Genomic DNA, 25948 nt, shown 5'->3' with positions numbered 1-25948 from the left:
ATAGCTAGCCTGATACTGGGACCCCAATTGTATTTGAACTTAATACTACGCAGCTCCAGTCCAACTTACTCTGACATCCCATCCATAATGGCAACCATAACCAAGAAAATGTTCTGAAGAAATTTGATGTTAGCTGTTATTTGGCATCGAGGTGGGCTCATATTTCTTGTGAAGCTCCTTAATTTGTTATAAGCTAAGGGGCATCTGACATCCAATAAAAATAACTTCCAAATAGAGAGCTGTTCAGATATAAATGAAATGAGATACAATGAAATGCCGGCAAAGCCTGGGTTGTGGGTTAATCTCTTCTCGTGGCAGTATTCAAGTTCAATGGCAGTTTTTGCGTAATTGTGGTACGTATTTTCCATTCATATGTTTTGCATTATTGATAAATGGAATGGCGACGTAACCAGAGATTGTGGCTCCCTCGACTTGGCAAAACCGACTCGAGTCTGTGGACTGGATATGTAGTTATGACATAGGCAAAACGGGAAGTGGCATTATCAGCCAGGCATTGGCCTCAGCCTCAGCCTCTGCCTCTACTTCAACTTGGCATAGTTTGGATACATTCGCGAAGCTATTTAAAGCAGTACCCCCAGCCGATAAGCTCAAGAAAAGTGAATTTTTTGCTCATTCCGGATAAAGTGGTGGGCTTGACCCCAGAAATCCCAAGCTCTTTGATAAGCCCACCCTCCAGCAACAAAATGGAGATTGGCGTGGGCCTAGGGGCCTATAAAAGGCGTTCCACAGCCACTGGCATCATCAGTCGCGATCGCGCAGTTGCCTGGAAGTGTCTTAAAGTCTCGTGGATATCTACAAAAGTGTACAAGTGTTGAGTGAATAAGTGTTCAAGTGAGAAGTCACAGTGCCAAGGACTTGGAGGACATAGTCTCAGTGTCCTGGATATAATGGATTACCAGTGTTGATACTAAACAGGATAAAGGATTACCAGTGTCGCTTGCAGTTCAGAATCTGCGAACTCAAAAGTCCTGCCAGAATGACAGGGAAAGTGATTTATGTATCCTTGTGGCTGCTCCTGATCAGCCATGTGTGGGCCGAGGAAGGAGATCTTGTGATGAACGATGAGGATGACGAGGATATAAAGTGAGTGAATTATCCGTTTGGTGGAGGATCCACAATATCCAACAAAAATTTTGAACCAAAGTGAAAAATTATGGACAACTTTGTAACTCTGAATCCTTTGGAGACAATGTTGTCCTTGTTGGACAATGTCCTTGAGTGCTTGACCCTTAAAACCTTTTGAAGAACGTAAATTTGCCTTGCTTTATTTTATGCCAATGCCAAAAATATTTTTGTGTGTCGCACTTAAATTTCGCTTAGTTTAAATTGTTTATCTGGAATATTCGCATATTTAGCCCCCTCGTCCAGGCCGTACCGGATGCCGTCGATAACGAAGTCGGCCGCGACGAGCGCCACATAAGCTTCTCGCTGCGGAATGCACCCGCTGTGAGGTAATGATAAGTCGGAAGGAAGCAAGATAAGGAGGATACGTGCCCAAGTTCAGATCTAATTATATATCAAATTATAGCACCCGGTACAGTTACGCTGGCTCTGGTGGAGGAGGTGTAGGAGCAGGATACGGTGCTGGCATCAAGACATCGGCCAATGCCGGAGGTTATGGGTAAGCGGAAGCATCATTTGGTCCATTTATTATCCTCTAATATGCACTCTTGCTTCAGAGGTGCATTGGTGAACAAATTATTCGGGGTCTTTGGCAAGGGGTAGGTACAGGCATAATCGATAATCCTGATAAGTTTTCATCTAAGAATTTCATGCACAGCAATCAAGGGAACTTTTACGGACACGGCGGACAGTCTCTGGCTGCCTACGGGAAGTGTTCAGTCCTTGAGCTGCCGCCGAACGTGCAGTCCGAGTGCCACAATGGTCGCTGCAAGGTCTCTTGTCCGGCTGGATACAGCTTCGGCCAGGACATCCACCTGCTGGAGATGTTCTGCAGCAACGATGGCTGGATCATAGGCAACTCCATTTTCTCCGCAGTGCCACCCTGCCAGGCCCTGTGCCAGCCAGCCTGTCAGAACAATGGCATCTGCATTTCAGCGGGCGTCTGTCAGTGTCCCGAGAACTATTTCGGAGTCGCGTGTCAGCAGAAGAAGTCCGTGTGCGCCTCGTTTCCCAAGGCTCCGAAGAACTCGAAGGTCTCTTGCAAAAACAAGTGAGTTTTGAAAGAGAAGCGGTGTGTTCGACATGCTCATCTTCTTTTCAGTGTTTGCCATGCGGAATGTATGCGAGGATTCCAGTTCCCCGACGGCAGTGGAATAACCAACATTGAATGCCGCGATGGCCAGTGGGTACACACCAAGACCGGATTGTCCAAGCCCCCCGACTGTGGCCGTAAGTAGACCCCATATTCCGAATGGTTCTCTCTCTCATTCTGCTCCATTTAGCCACTTGTGCACCTGCCTGCGAGAATGGCGGCCAGTGCATCAGCTTCAATGTTTGCCAGTGCTCCAAGATGTTCCGCGGTGCCCACTGTCAGTACAGTAAGTGGTCAAAGAACTACCATTCCCACCAGCTCTTACAATCTCTGAATGCTTCGCTTCCGCGCAGACATCGCCACCTGCAATGTGACCAACACCAACTTCAATGGCAACTACAAGTGCGCCTATGAGATGGAGGAGGCTCGGTGCACCTTCAACTGTCCCCAGGTGCCCGGACTAAAAGTCCAAGGACGCTTGGACATTGAGTACAAGTGTAACTATCAGCGGGGACAGTATCTTCCCGCACCGCTTCCAAGGTGTATATTTCGTGAGTGTCCCTAAATTGAATTTTACCCGAGAAAATCTTGTTTTGTTGTTACTAGAGGTGAAGGTTAGGTTGTAAAGCAAATTTAAACGAATGTTTCAAGTAAATAATCCACAATCCAATACATAATGCCGCAGCTCCTGGCTATACCATCCGCTCCAGCACATCCACACAGAAGGTGACGCAGCAGGCAGGACGCGTGTATCATGGAGGCTTTAGCGGCGAGATGGCGTATGAGATACGCACCGAGCGGGAGAAGCTACTGGCCCTCCTGGCCAAGTACAGGGATATGGAGCGACGAAGCGTATGTTAATTGTGCTCCAGGGGGGGCACTGCGTTGACACTCGTTAATATTCTGATATATGCACAGGAATGGTGGTCATCGGAGGAGACTGTCGTGACCCCTGGAAGGTATTCCTTGTACCAGAGCAACGAGTTGGATGTGGTTATAGACAAGACCCCGAGACCCGCTCTGTGCACCACTTGGGGAGGCATTAACATGAAAACATTTGATGGATTGGTGTTCAAGTGAGTTCATTTTAGATAAGCTATGATTCAGTCGGATAACTGCTCTCCCGCAGAGCACCTCTTTCTTGCTCGCACACGCTGATCACGGACAAAGTGTCGGGAACCTTTGACATAATTCTGAAGGCCTGTCCCTATGGTTCCGGCTATGGTTGCGCTCACACCTTGAAGGTCCTCTGGCAGTCGGTGCTCTACACCTTTGAGAATTTGAGTAAGGATTCTGTAATTGACGTGTGAAATATTCCTCACATAGAAAACTCCCTCAGATGGAACCATTCAGCTGTCCACGCCCATCAAGAAGCTGCCCATGTCTGTCCAAGTGATGGGCATGAAGGTGATGCCCGTGGCACAGCATGTGCAGATCGATCTGGAGTCGGTGGGCCTCAAGCTCGACTGGGACCACCATCAGTATGTCTCCGTGCAGGCCGGACCTCAGATGTGGGGCAAAGTGGGTGGCCTGTGCGGCTCCCTCGACGGCGATCCCAACACCGACTTTGTCTCTCGCACTGGCAAGAAACTGGAGACTGTCAAAGCGTTCGCCGATGCCTGGCGCGTCCAGGACCACAGTGAGATGTGCCTCGTGGAGAACGGCGCCGAGCTGGACTTTGGCATGGAGTCCTGCGAGCAGAGCAAGCTGCAGAAGGCAGTGTCTGTCTGCGAGCGTCTCCTGGCCAACGAAAAGCTGGGCGACTGCATCAAACCCTTCAACTACGAGGCTCTGATACGCACCTGCATGGCCGACTACTGCAACTGCGCCAACCGGGAGCACCCGGAGAGCTGCAATTGCGACGCCATTGCCATGCTGGCCAAGGAGTGCGGCTTCAAGGGCATCAAGCTGGAGCATGGCTGGCGCAATCTGGAGATTTGTCGTAAGTCTGAAGGATAGCTGCGATTTCGAGGAGTTCCTTACAACTCCCCGTACAATTTCAGCCATTAGCTGCGGCTTTGGGCGGGTCTATCAAGCCTGTGGCCCCAATGTGGAGCCCACCTGCGACTCGGACGTGGCCCTGTCGCCCACCAGAGACACGTGCAACGAGGGCTGCTTCTGTCCCGAGGGCACGGTGCAGTACAAGGACGCGTGCATCACCCGCGAGCTGTGTCCCTGCACGCTGCGCGGCAAGGAGTTCAAGCCGGAGTCGACGGTGAAGAAGAACTGCAACACCTGCACCTGCAAGAACGGCCAGTGGCGGTGCACGGACGACAAGTGCGGTGCACGGTGCGGGGCCATCGGTGATCCGCATTACCAGACCTTTGACGGGAAGCGATACGACTTCATGGGCAAGTGCTCGTACCATCTGCTGAAGACGCAGAACATGTCGGTGGAGGCGGAGAACGTGCCCTGTTCGGGCGCCGTCTCGGAGGCCATGAACTTTGTTGCACCCGATGATCCGTCCTGCACCAAGTCGGTGACCATTCGCTTCGTCCTTCGGGATGGCACGCCCTCGATCATAAAACTGGACCAGGGCCTGACCACCATCATCAATGACAAGCCCATTGCCAAGCTGCCCAAGATGCTAGGATTGGGAGAAGTGCTGATCCGCCGGGCCAGCTCCACTTTCCTCACCGTGGAGTTCGCCGACGGCATTCGCGTTTGGTGGGACGGCGTGTCACGTGTATATATCGACGCCCCGCCCAGCTGGCGGGGCCAGACACAGGGCCTGTGCGGCACCTTCAACTCCAATACGCAGGACGATTTCCTGACGCCCGAGGGCGATGTGGAGACGGCCGTGGAGCCTTTTGCAGACAAGTGGCGCACCAAGGACACGTGCCAATTCAAGGCGGAGACTCATCAGGGCCCGCATCCGTGCACGCTTAATCCGGAGCGTAAGACGCAGGCGGAGAAGCACTGTGACTGGATACTCCAGGACATCTTCCAGGACTGCCACTTCATGGTGGAGCCGGAGCAGTTCTACGAGGACTGCCTGTACGACACGTGCGCCTGCAAGGACGAGCTGTCCAAGTGCTTCTGCCCCATCCTGTCCGCCTATGGCACGGAGTGCATGCGTCAGGGTGTCAAGACGGGCTGGCGCATGACGGTCAAGGAGTGTGGTAAGTGCAGAACAACAGAAACAACAGCCACTCCAGAGTCTAACCCATCCATACCCGCAGCTGTGAAGTGTCCGATGGGTCAGATCTTCGACGAGTGCGGCGATGGATGTGCCCTCACGTGTGATGATCTGCCCAGCAAGGGCAGCTGCAATCGGGAGTGCGTCGAGGGCTGCCGCTGTCCGCACGGTGAGTACATTAACGACCAGGGCGAGTGTGTGCCCAAGCAGAAGTGCCACTGCAGCTTCGATGGCATGTCCTTCCGGCCGGGCTACAAAGAGGTGCGCCCCGGGGAGAAGTTTCTCGATCTGTGCACATGCCAGGACGGTGTCTGGGATTGCCAGGATGCCGAGCCGGGCGACAAGGACAAGTATCCGCCCTCGTCCGAGCTGCGATCCAAGTGTTCCAAGCAACCGTTTGCCGAGTTCACAAAGTGCGCCCCCAAGGAGCCCAAGACGTGCAAGAATATGGACCAGTACGTGGCGGATTCGTCAGAGTGCCTGCCCGGCTGTGTCTGCATGAAGGGGTATGTGTACGACACCTCTCGCCTGTCCTGTGTGCTGCCCACCAACTGCTCGTGCCACCACGCCGGAAAGAGCTACGACGACGGGGAGAAGATCAAGGAGGACTGCAACCTGTGCGTGTGTCAAGCGGGTAACTGGAAGTGCTCGGAGAACGGCTGCGAGTCCACCTGCAGTGTGTGGGGAGACTCGCACTTCACCACCTTCGATGGCCACGACTTTGACTTCCAGGGAGCCTGCGACTACGTCCTCGCTAAGGGCGCCTTCGAAAATGGCGATGGCTTCAGCATAACCATACAGAATGTCCTCTGTGGCACAATGGGTGTGACCTGCTCCAAATCCTTGGAGATTTCCCTCACTGGCCATGCTCAGGAGTCATTGGTTCTCAGTGCAGATTCCGCGTACAGCACGGATCCCAACAAGACGCCCATTAAGAGTGAGTGAAGGGTTATTGCCCAACATCCACAGTAGTAATCATTATCCTTCCATTTAGAGCTTCGAGACAGCGTCAACTCCAAAGGACACAATGCCTTCCACATCTACAAGGCGGGAGTATTCGTGATAGTGGAGGTGATTCCCCTCAAGCTGCAGGTCAAATGGGACGAGGGTACTCGAGTCTACGTGAAGCTGGGAAACGAGTGGCGCCACAAGGTCAGCGGATTGTGTGGCAACTACAACGGCAATGGACTGGACGACATGCAGACACCATCTCTGGGTCTAGAGACCAGCCCGATGCTCTTCGGACATGCCTGGAAGCTTCAGCCGCATTGCTCAGCCCCGGTGGCTCCCATCGACGCCTGCAAGGCTCATCCGGAGCGCGAAACCTGGGCCCAGCTCAAGTGCGGAGCTCTAAAGTCGGAGCTGTTTGCGCAGTGCCACTCGGAGGTGCCGCTGGAGCGCTACTGGAAACGCTGCATCTTCGATACGTGCGCCTGCGATCAGGGAGGCGACTGCGAGTGTCTGTGCACGGCCATGTCTGCCTATGCGGATGCCTGTGCCCAGAAGGGCATCAACATACGCTGGCGATCGCAGCACTTCTGTCGTGAGTAGCTGAGGACTCCTTACCATTTCGGATAGTACGTTAACGGGTCTCGGCTTCAACTCTTTCAGCCATGCAATGTGATCCCCACTGCTCGGACTACAAGTCCTGCACTCCGGCCTGCGCCGTGGAGACATGTGACAACTTCCTGGATCAGGGTATCGCGGAGCGCATGTGCAACAGGGAGAACTGCCTCGAGGGGTGCCACATCAAACCCTGCGACGATGGTTTCATCTACTTGAACGACACCTACCGCGAGTGCGTGCCCAAGGCCGAGTGCAAGCCAGTGTGCATGGTGCGGGACGGAAAGACCTACTACGAGGGCGACGTCACCTACACGGACTCCTGTGCCACCTGTCGCTGCTCTAAGCGCAAGGAGATCTGCAGCGGTGTCAAGTGCAACCAGCCCACACCCACCACGCCCGCCCATTCCGCTCCACTCGTGGAGGGAACCACCGAGGCAATGCCACTGGCCACACAGAATCAGACCAAGTGCGTCAAGGGCTGGACGAGATGGTGCGACAAGGACAAGGACGCCTCCGACAAGAGTGTGCGGCTTAACGACGAGGAGAAGGTGCCACGCTACGATCGCCTAGAGAACGTCTACGGCACCTGCCTGAAGGAGTACATGACAAAGGTCGAGTGTCGGGTTAAGGATACCCACGAGGCGCCCGAGCAGATGGATGAGAACGTGGTCTGTAATCTGGAGGAGGGCCTGCGGTGCACTGGCAAGTGCCACGACTACGAGCTGCGCGCTTTCTGCCAGTGCGAGCAGGAGCCACTGCCGCCAGCCCCTAAGCCCACAGAGCGGCCTCAGATAGGTTTGTCCTGCGATGCTGGCGTGGTGGAGTACAAGGACTTCCCCGGGGACTGCCACAAGTTCCTTCACTGCCAGCCCAAGGGTGTGGAGGGAGGCTGGATCTACGTGGAGCAGACCTGCGGCGAGTACATGATGTTCAATCCCACCATGTTCATCTGCGACCACATCGCCACTGTCCAGGAGCTAAAGCCCAGCTGTGGCAAGAAGCCCAAGCCGGAGCCCGAGTTGGAGCCCATCAAGCAGTGTCCCGAGGGCAAGGTGTGGACGGACTGTGCCAATCAGTGCGAACACACCTGCCATTACTACGGCAGCATCCTGCGGAAACGTGGCCTCTGCCAGCCCGGTGAGCACTGCAAGCCTGGCTGTGTGGACCAACAACGGCCCGATTGCCACCAGCTGGGTAAGTACTGGCGAGACGAGGACACCTGTGTTCATGCCGACGAGTGCCCCTGCATGGACAAGGCCGAGCACTACGTTCAGCCGCACAAACCCGTCTTTGGGGAGTTTGAAGTCTGCCAGTGCATAGACAATGCCTTTACCTGTGTGCCAAATAAGCCGGATCCCATCCCGGAGCAACCTATAGGTGAGTGCTTAACTCTCACCAGGCCCATTCATGAGTTAATCTGTGGATATCCTTGTACTTTCAGAGGGAGTGCCAGAGGTTGAGCCACTTGTGCCCATTTACCCCGTCACCCTTACCCCACCACTGCACTGCGCTTCAGATCGGTAACGGATCGCTTAAGATCGCTCAATCTTTATTTGTTCTCAATGTCCTTTTCCTTTTAGACTCGTCCCGAAGATCGAGAACGGCCCTCACTCGGTGCCCGATAGTATCTTCAATGCCAGCTCCCAGCTCGCCCCGGAATACGGCCCGACCAAGGCTCGTCTCACCAAGCAGCATCCAAGGGGCAGCTGGTCACCCAACATCAACGACCAAATGCAGTATCTAGAGCTGAATTTCGGCCGTCCAGAGCCCTTCTATGGAGTGGTCATGGCGGGCAGTCCCGACTTTGACAACTATGTGACGCTCTTCAAGGTGAGGGAAACCTCCTCCACTCCTAATTCTCAGCAGTTTCTCTGACCCTTTTTACTTGCAGATCTTGCACAGCCATGACGGCATAGCCTATCACTATCTGGTGGACGAGACAGAAAAGCCGCAGATGTTCAATGGCCCCCTGGATTCCCGAGCGCCTGTGCAGACCCTCTTCAAGATCCCCATTGAAGCGAGCTCGTTGCGCATTTATCCCCTAAAATGGCATGGCTCCATTGCCATGCGTGTGGAGCTGCTGGTATGCGGTGATAAAGAGGAGCCTAAGCCCACCGTTTCCATTCCTCCAACCAGCACGGAGCATCCAGCGCACTTGCAGGAAATGGAGTGCATCGACCAGATGGGTGTGGATGAAGGAAAAATGTATGCAGACCAGGTGCAATCGAGCAGCATTTGGCGGCTGCCCAAGCCGGCCAAGAAGCCGGCATTGTTGGATCTACTGAAGTTATCGACGCCTCTGTCCTGGCGCCCTCTGTCCAATACCCCGAACGAATTCGTGGAGTTTGATTTCCTGGAGCCTCGAAACATCTCTGGTTTCTTGACCAAGGGCGGCCCCGATGGCTGGGTGACCGGATACAAAGTGCTTTTCTCAAAGAAAAAGCCCACCTGGAACACGGTGCTCTCGCCGAGCGGCCAGCCGCGCATCTTTGAGGCCAACGTGGACGGTGACACGGAGCGCCGACATCACTTCAAGACCCCCATACTCACGCAGTTCCTGAAGGTGGTGCCAGCCAAGTGGGAGAGGAACATAAACATGCGTATCGAACCCTTGGGATGCTTTAAACCCTACCGTAAGCCGCAACCCAAAGTATGCCTTTACTTGTGTTGAGTTTTAATGCTTATAATTTGTATTCCCAGCTGAGATCCAGCGTCAAGTGCCTGTCGAGGATAGCGCACCCACAAAGTGCAACATTTGCGACGGCATTGCAGGTCCCCAGTCCAGCGCCAGCGACTGCCCTTGCCACAGCCAGCCGTCTCTCTTCTGGGATGGCAACAGTTGCGTGCAGCACAATCTGTGTCCCTGTGTAGAGAACTACGTTAGCTACCCGATTGGCAACAAGTTCGAGAACTCCGCCTGCGAGGAGTGTGTCTGTGTCCTCGGCGGCCACAAGAACTGTAAGCCCAAAAAGTGTGAACCCTGTCAGGATGCCAAATTGCGTCCGGTGATCACCAGCGATTGCTTCTGCAAGTGCGAGCCCTGTCCCAAGCAGCAGAGGTTGTGTCCTTCCAGTGGAGACTGTATCCCAGAGGTGCTCTGGTGCAATGGTGTCCAGGATTGTACGGACGATGAGGACTCCAGTTGCAGCGATTCATTCACCGTTCAGCCCGACATCAAGCGGGAGAAGAATGAGAGTGAGTGGATTCCCAAAGACAGTAGGAATTTCTGAAAATTAAGCGAATTTCTCGCATTTCAGCTGAGATCATCACCTGTCCTGCTCCCGTTTGTCCTCCGCAAATGAAGATCAAAATCATTGAGAAGAAGGCGCGCAAGATGTCGAAGATGTTTACCTTCTCGAAGCAGGTGTCGATTTTGGATGACGGCGTGACCATCACCAAGACAAAGTTCGTATCCTCCAAGGAGCAGATACTGTCGATGCCCACCCAAGAGCTGGACTTCCAGCTGGAGGAGCATTGCGACGAGTTCACCTGTGTGCCCATACCCAGCAAGCTGGTGGACAAGAACGAGACAGTCACCTGCACGGAGCCCAAGTGCCCGGAAAAGTACGACGTGGAGCTAGACATGAGCACATCAAAGGCGGGCGACTGCCTGAAGTACACCTGCGTTCTCAGGCCCAACAAAGACGATGTGTGCGAGATCAGCGGCAAGAGCTTCACCAGCTTCGATGGAACCCTCTTCAAGTATGGCCCATGCAGCCACATTCTGGCCAGGGATATACACAACGGAAGCTGGTCCATATCGGGTAGGGATTGATCACTAATCAAAAATGAAAATAATTAACTTTTTGACACGTTTGTACAGTTCATCAGCAGTGCACTGACGAGTCGCGAAAGATCTGCCACAAGGTGATCACCATCCAGGACATTCAGGCCGGCAATGAGCTGATCCTCCTGCCCCACTTGAAGCTCAAGTTCAATGGGTTTGAGTTCACGGTCCAGCAGCTCATCAACTCGCCCATCTGCAAGGCCTCGTTTGTGGTCTCCCAGCCGGGCAAGACTCTGCTGGCGGTTTCTACGAAGTACGGCTTCTGGGTTCAACTCGATGACATTGGCATCGTCAAGGTGGGCATCTCCTCCAAGTTCATACGCACTGTCGACGGCCTGTGTGGCTATTACAATGGCAATCCCCGGGATGACAAGCGTTCGCCTGAGGGACAGATCATTGCCAATACGGAGAAGTTCGGCGACAGCTGGTACGACAAGCGAGTGCCCAAGGAGCAGTGCGGGGATCTAAAGTGCTCTAGGCAGATGCAGGCAAAGGCCCTGCAGCTGTGCAATATCATTCAGTGAGTGTACCATGGCTGATCCTGCTCCATATCATTACTGTATCGATCCTTCTCTTTCCACAGCCATCCCACCTTTGCGCGCTGTCACAAGGCCGTGAACTATAAGCAGTTCTTGAACAACTATTGCCTCGAGGCCGCCTGCGACTGCATGATGGCCAACGGAGGAGATCCAGCCGCCTGCAAGTGCAACATTCTAGAGAGCTTCGTGAAGAAGTGCCTCAGTGTGAATCCGCTGGTCCAGCTTTCCACATGGAGGGCGGTGGCTCAGTGCGAGATCAGCTGCCCGTCGCCTCTGGTGCATACGGACTGCTACAAGCGACGCTGCGAGCCATCGTGCGACAACATCCATGGCGATGACTGCCCTGTGCTACCCGACACCTGCTTCCCGGGCTGCTACTGTCCGGAGGGCAGCGTCCGCAAGGGACCCAACTGCGTGCCCATCTCCGAGTGCAAGGACTGTGTGTGCAATGCCATGGGAGCCTCGAACTACATGACTTACGATCGTAAGAGCTTCAGCTTCAACGGCAACTGCACCTATCTGCTGTCTCGAGATGTTGTCCTGCCCGGCGTTCACACATTCCAGGTGTACGTCAGCATGGACGATTGCAAGAAGCTGGGCCAGAGCAGTCCCGTCGAAGGCGGCAGCTGCGCCAAGTCGCTGCACATTCTCAATGGGGATCATGTGATCCACGTACAGAGGGTGCCACAGAAGCCGAAATCCCTTCAGGTGCTGGTCGATGGTTTCGAGGTGAAGCGGATGCCTTATAAGGACAGCTGGATATCCCTGCGCCAGGTGGTGGGCAAGGAACTGGTGCTTTCCCTGCCCGAGTCCCATGTGGAATTAACTGCCTCGTTCGAGGATTTGATCTTCTCTTTGGGCGTGCCCAGCATCAAGTACGGCAGCAAGATGGAGGGCCTCTGCGGGGACTGCAACGGGAACGCGGCCAATGACTTGCAGCCCAATCCGGCCAGGAAAAAGCCGGGAGTGGATGCTATCCAGAGCTGGCAGGCCGACGAGCCCAAGCTGGGACTCACCGACGCGCAAGAGTGCCTCAGCGAGGATGTGCCCAAGGAGCAGTGCATCCCTCTGCCGCCGGAGAAGGATCCCTGTCTGCAGTTCTACAACGCCGAGCTGTTCGGCAAGTGTCCGCTGGTCGTGGACCCCATTGCGTACGTCTCCGCGTGCCAGCAGGATATCTGCAAGCCGGGCAACACTCAGCAAGGAGTCTGTGTGGCTCTGGCTGCCTATGCCAAGGAGTGCAACCAGCACGGCATCTGCACCACGTGGCGAAGGCCGCGGCTGTGTCCCTATGAGTGTCCCAGCGATATGGTCTACGAGCCCTGCGGCTGTGCCAAGTCCTGCGACACGATCAAGGCCATGTCCGAGTACGATGCAGTGAGTCTGAAGAGTCAGACCGTCATCCAGACGGTGAAGAGCGATGAGATGTGCATCAGCTCGGAGCGCTTCGAAGGCTGCTTCTGTCCCCCCGGTCAGGTAATGGATGCCGGCAAGTGTGTGCCGGAGATAGCCTGCTCAAAGTGCGACGATGGTTTACATTTGCCGGGAGAAAAGTGGCCAAAGGACAAGTGCACCGACTGCCAGTGTGATGAGAACGGCAAAACGTCGTGCGTGCAGAAGAAGTGCCAGGTGGAGGAGAACATATGCGCCGAGGACTACAAGCCGCAGATAATTGTCACCAAAGAGGAATGCTGCCCCAGGTATCGATGTGTTCCGGAACCCAAGGATCCTGCCAAACTATGCCTGGCACCTATGATGCCCGTCTGCGGTCCGGGACAGTTTAAGAAGCAGAAGAACGATGTCAATGGCTGCCCACAATACATATGCGGTAAGATACGATGCTTGACCCGCAGGGAACATTCACTAACCCATATAAATCTTCTGTAGAGTGCAAACCAAAGGAAGAGTGCGAGGTACTGAAGCCGCCGAGGGAGCTGCTGCCTGGCGAGAAGCTAGTCAAGATTGAGGAGGGTTGCTGTCCCACACAGAAGATCGTCTGCCAGACAGAGCTGTGCCCCAAGGCGCCCATTAGCTGTCCAGAGCGTTTCTACGAAGTGAAGACTACAAAGGAAGTCGACGCCTGCTGTTCCACCCACTCCTGTGGTGAGTATAAAAACGAAATGGCAAGAATAAACGCTCAGTCAACATTTATTCTCACTTTTAGTGCCTCCGAAGAATCTGTGCATTGTCCAGTACGAGCTGGATGACTCCTCAAAGTTCACCAAGCAAGTGGGCGAGAAGTGGACTCATGCCAAGGATGTGTGCAAGCGCGAGACCTGTTCGTATGGTCCCGATGGCAATGCCCAGGTGCTCAGCACTCTGGAGTTGTGCTCGACGGACTGTGCTCCTGGCTTTAGCTATCAGAGCGTGGATAAAAGCAAGTGCTGTGGCAAGTGCATTCAATCGTCCTGTGTGTTCGAGCAGAAGTTGTACGGGGTCAATGATCAGTGGAAGTCGGCGGACAACTGCACGCTCTACAGTTGCCTGAAGAAGGATAACCAGCTGATGGTTACTTCCTCGAAGGAGATCTGTCCGGATGTGACCGGCTGTCTGTCCCATCTCCTGTACCAGGAGGGCTGCTGCAAGCGCTGCAAGTTGGAACCAATGGTGGAGGATAAATGTGAGTAAATTCATCAATTTTGTGCGGTTTTTTACTTATTTGAGAAAATTATTAGCTACTTGCCTGCCTGTGTCTTTGGCCGAGTCGCAGACCAAGGAAATCCTCAAGTTCCCCAAGTCCGGACATGGCATCTGTGTCAATGCCGAACCCATTAAGGGCTTCACCGACTGCCAGGGCGCCTGCTCGTCCGGATCCAAGTACAACCGCATCACTGACATGCACGAAAAGTTCTGCACCTGTTGCAGCATCAAGTCCTACCAACCGATCTCAGTGAAAATGGTCTGCCAAGACGGTCACACGTACAGCCAAAGGGTGAGTATATCCTCTATACATTGATTCGTCTGCCTGGAAATCACTTTCACATTCCCCTTCGCTTACAGCACGAGGTGCCCGCCAACTGTGGCTGCTCGCCTTGCTCCGAGATCTCGGACCCACCGATCGATGTTCGAATGCAGCCGGACGTGCAGTATCCACTGCTGCAGCTGCTCGGAAATCATCAGCACAACTAAATGAACAAGCTGAATTAGATTAAGTTAGTTAAGATGTTTGAGCATTTAAAATACAAAACAATTGCAAACAAAACCTTCCCTCGACGCTCTTTATCGAGTTTAAATCCATTTTGAAATCGTTTCAATATACACACATACATAGATGTTTATATGGCCAACAATTCTCGACCAGAAACGAGTTCATTTTTGAGCCAAAAAACACCGTAAAATTCTCACAAAGGGTAGCGGTTTTCTGTCGCTTTTTATTTAGGTAGCTAATATCGTAATAGCACTGTTCAGCCATAACACAATTTTTTTATATTTAGTATATTTTTTTCTCTGTGTTTTTCTAAAGCAATTTGCCTAGCAGCGCCTGCAGCACCATGCAATTAACACGCAACTCTGGAACACTTTCAGAGTGCCCAGCCATTAACACTGCTGTGGCAAACTGCACTATACTCCGTCCTACCCCGGCTCATTCGACCAGGTCCTTTATCGGGCTGCTTATGAAAAGCTTGTGGTTTTGTGGTATTGCTGTACTTATGCACTTCACTTGTTCCTTGGCTCGACCTGTCTTCGCTTTTGCATTTCAAAAACTAATAGTTATTGTTGATAAATATACAACAAAATGATTAGCAGGATGATCATCAGCCGGGTCGATCTGAAAGTCTGATTGTAGAATCCTGTGGTGTTTGGTTTTTCACTTTAATCCATCTGATTAGAGAGTAGTAAGACTTGATTTAAGTGTTCTCCTGCTGGCAGGGAGAATGCCTAATTTCCCCTTTCTAAGCACGCTACAGTCAGTCGTATGTTAATAGAGACAAGCAGATCTACTACTTCTTTCACTCCCCTCCCAAAAGATAGAAAAAAAACGAGAAGGGGGACGTGTGAGACGCTTCTTACGCGTCACAACTTTTATACCCGGCACTCAGTACTACTTCTGCACCTTAGCGGTGTTTTGTCAAATTTCAAATTTTTTCTTCATCTGTCGGGCGGTTTTCGCCCTTTTGCGGAGGCGGAAGAGGCGGGGCTAATATTTGAATTACACTGGTTTCAGTGTGACCATACAGCAGTCCGGAGCCAAAATTTGGTGGCTCTAGCTCTCATAGTCTCTGAGAACTAGCGGACAAACAAGACGGACGGACGGACAGACAGACATGGCTATATCGACTCGGCTATTGATGCTGATCAAGAATATATATCTATACTTTATGGGTTACAAACAACCGTTATTCACACAAATACAATATACCATATTTACTCATCGAGTACCGGGTATAACCAGAAAAGACATTGCGAAAGCAATTGCAAATAAACGGGAAAACCAAAGCAATTTTTCAGCTTCATAAAGTAACCGCAAAGTTTGTTTTATGTGCGGTACAGGCCAGAGCAGGCCATCATGTCAGAGAAATGAGCTACTAATGAGCAAAGCTGAGTTTAAAAGTCTAGCCATTAGAAAACGCAAACAAAAGATTAACTGCACGTCAAGGGTTTCAGAGTGAAACTTATGAAAATTTAAATAGATTAAGCAGGCAAACACATTTAGTTGAGCAGGAAAACCCCACACGTAATCTATTGATAGACACACTCACTGAGTCTCTGCTCAGGCCAACAATCGGCAGATCAAAAAGAGAGATTATCCATGCCATCCGAGCCAAGAGCTGCATTAAATAAACGCCAGAACTATATGCAAAATTGCTGGCAAACTCAGAATACGAATCACTAATAAACTCATGAACAGACCGGAAAACACACTCCATTATTGGTTAGGGGCGCTGCCAATGACCAAGCAGTTTTGGCCTGGGTTCATTGACAAATATGCAAAGCGACAGCCACATCCATAACCATAGCCCGAATAGACTTGGTCAACGGAGATTGGCTGCATTTTGTGTTAACCCTGCAACAATTGTTGGAATTGGAATTGGAATTGAAATTGGAAGGCGCTCTGCTCCTACTTTGCAGATTGTTCGGTTTGGTTGCCAAGCTATGCCTGGGCATCAGCTCTGGTTCTGGCTCTTGCTTTGGGTTGGATTTGGCTTTGGCCTACCGCCAGGCAGGGAGGACATTAAAATGTATATGGCATACATAGCGAGGCAGATGCTGACTAGATCCCTGATGGAGGCATACTCTGGCGTCACCGCCTTGGTCTTGGCCGAGATGATGGTAAAGGCTGGATTTTCTAATTCTCTGCCAATTTGGCTTCGAGGTGGATTAAGTGATGCGACCTTCAATCAATAATAGTTGATTTTTTATGCCTTCCAGTTCCCTGCTATCGATTAGCTTTTCAGATAAAAAAAGTCCTTTGCAACTAGATCTAAGATACTTAAGTTATGTGAAAAACAAACCGCTACCTCTGAAAAAATATAAATAGAAAAGAAAAATTTAAAAAAAAATTAAAAATTCTTAAAAAAGTTCTGGCATTGAAAAAATAAACATTCAAACATTTTAATGCCCGATATTTATCAGAAAAAGTAGTTTTGGTTCTTTGGGGGAAAATCGTGTCGCGTAGTGTTAAAGGCCCCTTTGCAAGTATTTTCTTCAATGCCAAATCCATTTGTATTATATGTAGAGTATATAACCCGCCATGTGGTCTGAATGCATTTAAATAGTCAACAGTTGGGCGGAAGAGGCAATGCATTCACACCACATTAACAGTTTTTCCAAAGGATCTTGGACCAAGTGCAATTCAGGTGTGGGTTTCTGTTATCGGTACCGTTTGGCACCGATTGGAGCTAGTAAATTGATAACTTCAACGCATATAAATATGTGTATTTTGTAAAGCCTCACTTTCAATGCTACACCCCCATATTCCATCGTTACGTGTTAAGCGATGATGTGGGTCGGACCAGCACCTGGAGCTTTGCCGTATAACATCTATGGCTCCTCCTCCCACTGTGCCAGTCGGACCACTTCCCCGTGTGCCGTGTGACTGGCATAACTCACTGGGGTGCCACGCACTATGCAACATTCTTATAACCGGTACTCGACCAGATGGTCGGAGCAATGTGCGTAACGAACGGAATGAAGCGTCTTCGATCATATAAAGTATATATATATTCTTGATCAGCATCAATTGCCGACTCGATATAGCCGTGTCTGTCTGTCCGTCTTGTTTGCCGCCTGTTTCTCAGAGACTATAAGAGTCACCAGATTTTGTTCACGCTGAATTCAAAATTTCACACCACTCCCTTCCGCCCCCACAAAGGGCGAAAAGGGTAGAACAAATTTAAAATGTTCAATTATACAAAAACATTGCAGTGCAGCGTTGTAAATACCCACTGCAGCTTTATATGCAGCTCTGCGTGTATAATTTATCTTTTTCCTAGCTCTCAGTCTTGCTTAGCATATTTCATTCAAATCAATCAAATTCGAGGGGAGAGTGGTTTCAGAAGGCATGCATGTGGCAAGCACCTGCAAGTAACAAGGAAATAGTCAATTAAATAGTTGCTTCTGAATGGCATGGGGTTGAGAGTCCATTTTCCCCCTCCCAAAGAATCCTCAAGGCGTGACTAATTGTATCCGAACTTCATCTACCCCCATATTCAGTTTAAGTCCCCACGAAGAACCCGCAATCTTAGGCAGGAAATGAGAATCAATCCTGCAGACACTGTGAGAGAGAGAAGACCCAATCGATATGCAATCTTCCTAAATCCTAATTCCTAAATCATATAGGTAGCAAGGATCCGCTGGCAGGATGACACCTAAAAATCTAAAATGAGAAAATCGTTTATTTGCTCGAGAGCCGTTAAAATGAATTTCAAATGGACGACTAACCATGAGATTACGAAGCAGAACGGGAAGGCCTCGCTGCAAAAGTCAAACATGGCCATTTGTTGCAGGTTTCAATTTCAGTTGATTTCATACGCAGAAAGAGACCGAAAAATAGTGAAGAGGGAAAAAGAGGTACTTACTGCCTTGCCATTTGACGAAGATGTTGATGTAGATATTTGGACGTGCATTCAAGCGTAGAAAAGAACACTAACGGATGGGATCTCTCCTTCCTTTGGTTGCTCAGACATATGTTCAGCTCACATTCAAAAATTATAAGGATATACGCTACGTGAAGTCAATAAATAAACTCCCGTGCCAGAATAAAAAGGGGAAGCAGTGGCCCCAGAAGTGGCAGGAGTCTTAACACTGAGAGGTACACCTAGCTCAAAAATGCTCTAACATATCAGAGCTCCTGAAATGTATACTACTAATCTTGTTACTACCGACGATAGTTTACGATAGTTACTACCAAACTATCACTACTTGACTGCAAAAGTTTGCATGAGATATGGAAGCGTTATTTTTGATTGCTTGATTTGATTGTTCTTACCTTGGACATACAAACTTCTCTGCTTTATTCCATATTTTAAAGCTATTTTTCTAGTGTAGCACTCTTGGAATAGTCAAAGACGACGGCTGCGAACGAAGAGGTTCGATTTAATACAAATGCGCTTAGGTGCGGGTGGAAGGATTGCCCGCTCCTGCTCCAGGTCGGGATTTATGCCAAGCGACGCTTTTAGTCTTCGTTGCCAACAACAGCTGCTGCTGTAGCAGCCCCAGCACCTCCAAGCGAGGCAAGGGCAACTGCAACAGCTGCTCTTACAAATGCTCTTGCATAAAGCCGTTTCTGCATCTGGTCTTCTTGCCCAGCATTTTTGCCATAACTCTCTGCCGAATTTGCATGGTTACCTAATTTGGAGTGGGCTGCAGTTTCACTCGTTTACCTTGAGTTTCGTCCGTAAAAGTGTTATTTAATAAATAATACAAATTAATAATAATAAAATAAAATAAAATAAAAATACCAGGAAATTATTCTTTCCACCACTTGGCATTACATGCCAAAAGTGTTCCCAGTTAGCACACTCCAGTACCGAGAGGAGCTTTATATAAGGCTCAAACAAGAGCTGCCGCCTGCCAAAACCTTTTTTATCCGCTGCTTCCAATAAACAACGTTTATGCATGTTTACAATTTACAATGTTGGGCGCACATGGCTAAAAAAACAATTTGTGCGCAATTGTGGCAGGAGCAAAAAGTAAGCCCAGGTCCTGGGAAAAAAGGAAAAGAACTTTGCCGGCTGCTTTGAAATTGTTGCTTGCACTTGGAAGGTAGCCAAGGAACAGACATTACTGCTACTGCCCCGGTTCAAGCTGTTCCTGTTGCTGCTGTTGCATTGGCCACAATTGCAAGTCGCTTGCGGCAAGGACATGGCTAGGAAATCGCGTGCATGTTTATCATTTTAATGATGAGGCCCAGGGGAATACAATTCTGCGTGCACACAGTTCCTTTATCATTTAATGAGCTGTAATCTCTCTTAATTACCCCACAGAGTGAGTTCTTACTGCGCACATGTATGGGCCTTAAAGCTGTTCCAATAGGGCCACAGAGCCGCTGCAGCACTTCCACCGCTTCCTTTTTGGTGTGCAAACGTGCGTCTATAATGGTTTTATCTGTGTGTCTGCACTTTTTTGTTATCATCAAAGGATATGCGTGCTTGTGCATCCCTCGTAGGCTGCGTGTCCGTGCTTGGCATAACAAAAGACCAACTTTTTCCTCCCATGGAACTCTGAATGAATTGGTTTCCTATTCTTTTCGTTTCTTTATAATCAAAGTGTTAGGTTTGTCAAAAGTTTGGGACCCTTTCAGGGACAGGCTCTATGGAAAACTTACAATTCTATTCTAATTGATACTTTGAAGTTTTCAATTGATTAACAATAACACACGAAGGTAAACAAAGTCCTTGGATGTCGCCTAGTTCTGCCTTGGGCTCGGGCATCTGGGATCTCGAAACTATCGACATTGATTCAGTTCATAACAATCTCCATCGGCAAATGCCTTTCTTACAGCAAATTCTGTCCGCAAAATTTTTGAAACATGTTTCAGGTATAGCCAGAGGTCTGGGATGAGTGACTCCATTTTTTTGGTCTTGTGTGTGAGGTGTTAAGATATGCATACATCAGAGTGTGCAAAATAGTTTAGAAAAGGAAATGAAGTAGAACGTAAAAGTAGTTCACGACAAAATTCTAAGTACAATGGCGAGAATTCAAAGGCGAATCCGAATCCTTTTGCATTAGGAATCTGTGTTACGATGCTCTGTCGAAGCTTGCCGAGGCATTTTATTCAATTATGCATTAGCTTAAATCCAAAGATACATACAAATGTATATACATATTTACACACATATGTGCATACATATTCATCTATGCATATACATACATATGTACGACAAACCATTTTGTGAACACACACAGACGACGGATGGATCCCTTTTGGGTCGACTGTGCGCGTCTGCGTCTGGGGTCTGGGCTTTCAAGTGAATTCAATTGGATCCCAAGTGTTCTATACAATTAGTTGTAATTGATTCTTGAAATAATTTATTTCATGGCTCTTTGTCGCCAACTCTATCCTCTACCCCCGATGTAAGGCTGGGGGTTTAATACTTCTTGAAAGGTTAGCAAATTGCAAAATTGAATCCTGATTTCAGCAGAGATATTCCAATGTGTCTTCTTCTTAAATTAATTAGAACACATTTCACACTTTAATCGTGATTCAATTTAAGGCAAGATACGGAGCACACGAATGGCTTGTAATCAATTTTCCATGAAATCTGCCACAATATTCATCAGGTTTTATTCACACATACACACAAAGAGTGAAAGGAAAATCATTCCTCATCAGTATCTCTTCTGGGTGAGTCTGACTTATTCACGAGTATTCCAGCCCCATTTGCCACACAAATGTTTTGCTGGAGTAGGTTCTAGTGTTCTCCTGCTCTCGCTGGAAAATAATTCAGGAGTTGCACTTTGATGGCTGCTGCATGGTGCATTCGGCACTTGACCTGCACTTTGCCCTTATACACCCAGCCGTAAGTTCCCCAGGTAATATTAAAAGTTTAAGTTTCCATTGAGAGGAGTTGGCAGAGGCAGCGGCAAAGCCCCATCGCCGCCCTGGCTCGTTGCTAATTCCACGAAATCGAAGAATCATCAAACCCTGATACTTCTGAGTCGGGGACACCTGAAGTGTAGGTGTGGCGTCTTTGCATTTTGTTAGTTTCTCGAGCAGCTCCAAAGCCACTTGTGTCTCTGCTTTGGTGCCGCCATCACCACGGATAGAGAAGCTATTTTCGGTATAAAATTTATTTATGAGGCCGCTTCGTTCCTGAATATTTCAGTTACTGGCTGCTGCTTATGTTATTTGAATGCCACTCCGGTTCTCTTCCGTACCCTCTACATTCTCAACATTTCTTCCTCTGTACGCTTCGTTTGCTCCTTGTTTTTCTTGGGTCTTATGTCTTATTATAAAATGCTGTTACCTTACACAAAATATTGTGCAAAAGTTGTGACAAAATTAGTGAACATTTTGGAAAGTACTTATAATGTGGTACCCAGTTACAAATAAACTTATTTTTTAAATTGGAAATGTCCTTTTTAGTATTTTTCGGAGTTTCTTCTTCAAATTATACAAGTTATATAATACTGACACGTTTGAAACCACCTTAAAATATTTAATTTCAAGACAGATCTGGGGTTGGTAAGTAATTAATGTTAGTATAAGAGACAAGTGAATCCACGCGAAGCTCCATAAATATACAGGAGAGACAAATAAACAAACTATTTATTTTGTTATTTAATCAATATGTTCTCTGTTTTTTGATAGGCCCAAAAGTATTTGTTTTACTTTTTTCTGTCTGCACTTTTGTACAGTTAAGTATTTTGGGGCGAGCCTAAAGCTTTCTTACACAAGAAGATAGTAAGCAGCAGGGGAAAATATTCTTAGTCGTAATTTTAGCTGGATCAGGAGACATAGCCGGGGCTAGTCAGCAAATTGACTGTCATGCAGTGGGAGGGCATATTTCGTGAGGCCGATTTGGTTGCCTGAGTGAGACCTGAGCAAAGGTTTGACCAAAGCTTATAAAAAAATCAAGCGCGGCAATGGAAAATGTATGGAACATACTGTGGAAGAGAATTCAAAGCTGGCAGAGGAGTGGTCGGAATACTCAGCAGCCAGAGCGCGCAAGTTGTTGTAGTAAAGCATGCAAAAGTCCCATTAAGGCTTATATGCCCGAAAGGAAGGAAGGGTAGCGGGTCGCGAACTGCTCTCAAACATTCTGAACCGACAATTTTTTTTTTCGTGCTGGCTTTTGGTGCATTCTAAGCGGTACCAGAACTTTGCGGCACTTAAGCGTCGCTTATCCTAATTGTGGTTATACTCTTATGTGCAAGTGCAAGTGCGAGCCTGAGCCTGATACTGGTTCAACGTCTGAGTGTCCTGCGGATCTCACGAAAAACCGGCATTTGGCATTCACCGCCAGTTCCGTGTGAATTCTTTGCACTGGCCAGATCATATTTTGTGTCTGCTTAGCTCAATGTGGTCAACTAATCCTAGAGTTATCTGGACGTTGATATGTTATGCCTGCAACATCAAGTGGCCCATGCGAAACCAAGGCAACCCTTCAAAATGCAGAACCGAGGGGCACTGGCGCATGGCGCGCGGCACTTTTAACCGAAAATGTCGAGAACATGCAGGAAAGATAGATGTTTGGCAAATATTCGAGGAAAATTGGAGCTAAACACAACTAAAAGAGCTAAGCAAGCAAAATTACCAAAATCAGAATCAAGACAAAAATAAAATGAAGATTCATTCAGGAAATTTCATCGCAAAACTTTCGCTTTCATTTTGGTGTTGTGCTCTGTGCTTTAACTATTCTCAAACATTCTCTTTTTTTCCTGCGCTTCTAATTCTCCTCCTAGCTTTTAGATGAAAAGAAGACACAGGAAAACGAGTAAGAACATGTCAGAAGCTCCGTACGCGACACATCTGTTATACGCGGTATACCTTTGTGGTTTTTTTTCGAATGTGTCACTTCTTCCGCCACGCTCTTGTATCTCGCCCCCTCCCCTAGAGAATGTGCAAAAAATAAGAAAAGCTGCTGTACTTGGTGGGAGTAGCCACTGCAAATTAAAATCTTCATTCCGGCCACGCGGTGATCTAGCAGCAGATTATCGCCCTTTGTGGGATATCATAGCAATCTGAATGCAAAATTTGGTTGCTGTAGCTTTTATAGGCACCTCACAGCCACGTGTGCTTCGATTTTCGCCATTTGTGTTTTGGCTTTTGATAATCCGTTTTGTTCGCTAAATTCTCGGTCATTGGTTATTCCCTTGATTCGCTTAAGACTTATTTTAAGCCAAGGCGTAAGAAAGGGCTGTACTAAAATAATGACTTTCAATAAAGTTTGGATTTTTAATTAGAAATCGGTTTAGATTTCAGAATTCTAAAGCTGATTCGATGCGACTCCCACTTTTGATTTTGGGGGTAGGATAGTGTTAGCCAGACATTAAAGTGTATTTACATTACGGGGGGCATGCATATTACCCCGTCCCTTGTCTAATCCCAGACTCACTGCCACTTTCGGTCAAGCCACATTCCTCTAACGCTCTGTTAGGCTATCCCGCTTTCGAACAGATGTTATGTTGCGACTTCGGCTATGGAACCGAAGTCGTGACTTGGCCTGTTCCAATTCTCATTTTGTTCCACAGCCGCCTGATGGAACATGCTGCTATGGCATTCTGCCGGCTCAGTTGCGCGGCAGTTGCTGCTTTGTACACATTCCTCGGCGCTCATCCTTCATCATCGTTTTCGTTGTCAAATATTACGTGTCTTGGTCTACGAATTTTCGTCCTCATCGTTCGTTTTCCAGTTGTCTTCGTCGCCGCCGTTACGTGACGTCGTTACCGATGAATTTAATCTGAGACCAGTGTTTTCGTTATGGAAAAAAGGAAAAAAGTGACGCACCCAAAAAATATTGAAGAAATTGTTATAAAAAATGTAATTAAAAAAAAACATGTAAATAAATGTAACATTAGTATTATATTAGAAATCCAAATTTTAGTTTTATGTATAGACATTAATTTTTAAATTTTACCTGTTACTCATACACACTGTGGGACAAATGTCAACACCTCTGAAAAAGTCCAGATGGTTGTCGGCTGCCTGTCACTAGGTAAAAAGTTGATTACATTTTAAGCATTGACTTCCTTCTTCTCCGCCTCTTTTGGCTCTGGTTGACTTTATTTTAGCGAACTTTTTTAAGCTGTCCGGCAATGGACTCGACTTTTCTTTTCTGTCCTTGTAATTTCTGCTGTTGCTTCGACTTCTTGGTCCTTCATCTGTCTGGGTGTCCAGCGTGCATTTGTTGTTGATACTCACAGAACTTGCACACAGAGAAACTTATCTGAGTTTGGTTGCAGCAAGAGCAGCCGACTCGCTTGATTTGCTCTGCCGACCGCTGTTGATGTTGGCTGCGGCTTCTTACGGATACTTATTGGTTGAATGGGGATAAAATAGTTCACACTTCTATAGAGACTGGGAAAGAGTTTATTTTTTTGTCTTCTGTGTGTTTGTGGAACTCTTCCTAATAAATTGTATTCTATATATTCAGTCCAATGCTTCGTAGCTTAGATTATTGAGGTGGAGGGGGAGGTACTGCGATTGTCGAAGTATATTTTTAATGAGATTATTATGGATCAGGGTGCATTAAAATCACGAAATGTTCATAAATAAGTAGACTTTTAAAGAACACAACAACTAAAATATTAAAAACGAGAAGGGACGTGTTGGACTCTTCTTAAGCGTCACAACTTTTATTCCCGGTACTCAGTACAACAGGGCGGGGCGAAATTTTGAAATACACTTGTAGCAGTGTGAGCCTACAGCCATCTCGATGCAAAATTTGGTGGCTCTAGCTTATATAGTCTCTGAGATCCAGGCGCTCAACAAGACCAACGGACGGATGGGCAGACGTACAGACGGACGGACAGACAGACATGGCTCAATCGACTCGGCTGTTGATGCTGATCAAGAATATATATACTTTATGGGGTCGGAAACGTTTCATTCTGTGCGTTACATACAACCGTTTTCCCAAAAAATACTATTTAAAAATATATTTACTCTTCGAGTACCAGGTATAAAAATTGAAAAGGGTTTTACCAAACAGCAAAGGAGACTGCATAGCAGATTTTTTTTTGAACATCCTTTATGGGCACAAGCAAATAACACTTCCCGACACGATTTTACCTCAAGGAACCAAACCCACTTAATATGAAGGAAATGGAGCTTAGAAATGGTGTAATGATAATTATGACATAATAATTCGAATAATTCGAATTTTAATAATAATTCAATGGCAGGAATTGTTTTTTAAAGATTTTAAGTCTGGTATTTTTTCTTAAGGTTTTTTCAGAGCTTTGTTTTTCAATAACTTTCTATTACAAAATGGTAATAAGCCATTTGGTTTTTTTTTGCATTCGAATATTTCGGGCTTCCTGGCTCCAGGCTCATCTTAAATTTGGTAATTTCAGACCAGTTTCAGACCAAGCCGCAAAGACCAAATAAGAAAGAGAGTGCATGACTCGGAATATAACATGTCCGAAACAAGAATAAATAATGAAGAATGACAAAAATTAGTTACGCCTACATGTATAAAAGTTTAATAATTAAAACAATGCACACAAGCATATGAAAATATGTACCTAATATTTTAATTTACATATATTAATATATGTTATAAATACTGGAGTTA

General features: G+C 48.1%; 1 protein-coding gene across 1 annotated transcript; it reads left to right on the top strand.

The window, feature by feature from the left end:
• The first annotated feature begins 767 nt into the window (after positions 1-767).
• LOC117579670 (hemocytin) lies at positions 768-14469 on the top strand. Its single transcript, XM_034265654.1, has 27 exons — positions 768-1104; positions 1377-1472; positions 1550-1642; positions 1701-1742; positions 1802-2194; positions 2246-2373; positions 2427-2522; positions 2590-2787; positions 2922-3088; positions 3155-3312; positions 3366-3520; positions 3576-4178; positions 4240-5358; positions 5419-6312; positions 6370-6918; positions 6987-8318; positions 8383-8461; positions 8522-8771; positions 8833-9574; positions 9642-10136; positions 10199-10705; positions 10765-11248; positions 11312-13095; positions 13155-13370; positions 13432-13887; positions 13943-14199; positions 14268-14469. The coding sequence occupies exons 1-27, from the start codon at positions 998-1000 to the stop codon at positions 14394-14396; spliced, it is 11529 nt and encodes a 3842-aa protein (XP_034121545.1). The 5' UTR covers positions 768-997; the 3' UTR covers positions 14397-14469.
• Positions 14470-25948: the final 11479 nt, after the last annotated feature.

This window comes from Drosophila guanche, unplaced genomic scaffold (assembly GCF_900245975.1).
Source record: "Drosophila guanche unplaced genomic scaffold, DGUA_6, whole genome shotgun sequence".
Classification (NCBI taxonomy): Eukaryota; Metazoa; Arthropoda; class Insecta; order Diptera; family Drosophilidae; genus Drosophila; species Drosophila guanche.
Note: the sequence above shows the minus strand (reverse complement) of the source record. Positions and strands in the feature narration are given on the sequence as shown.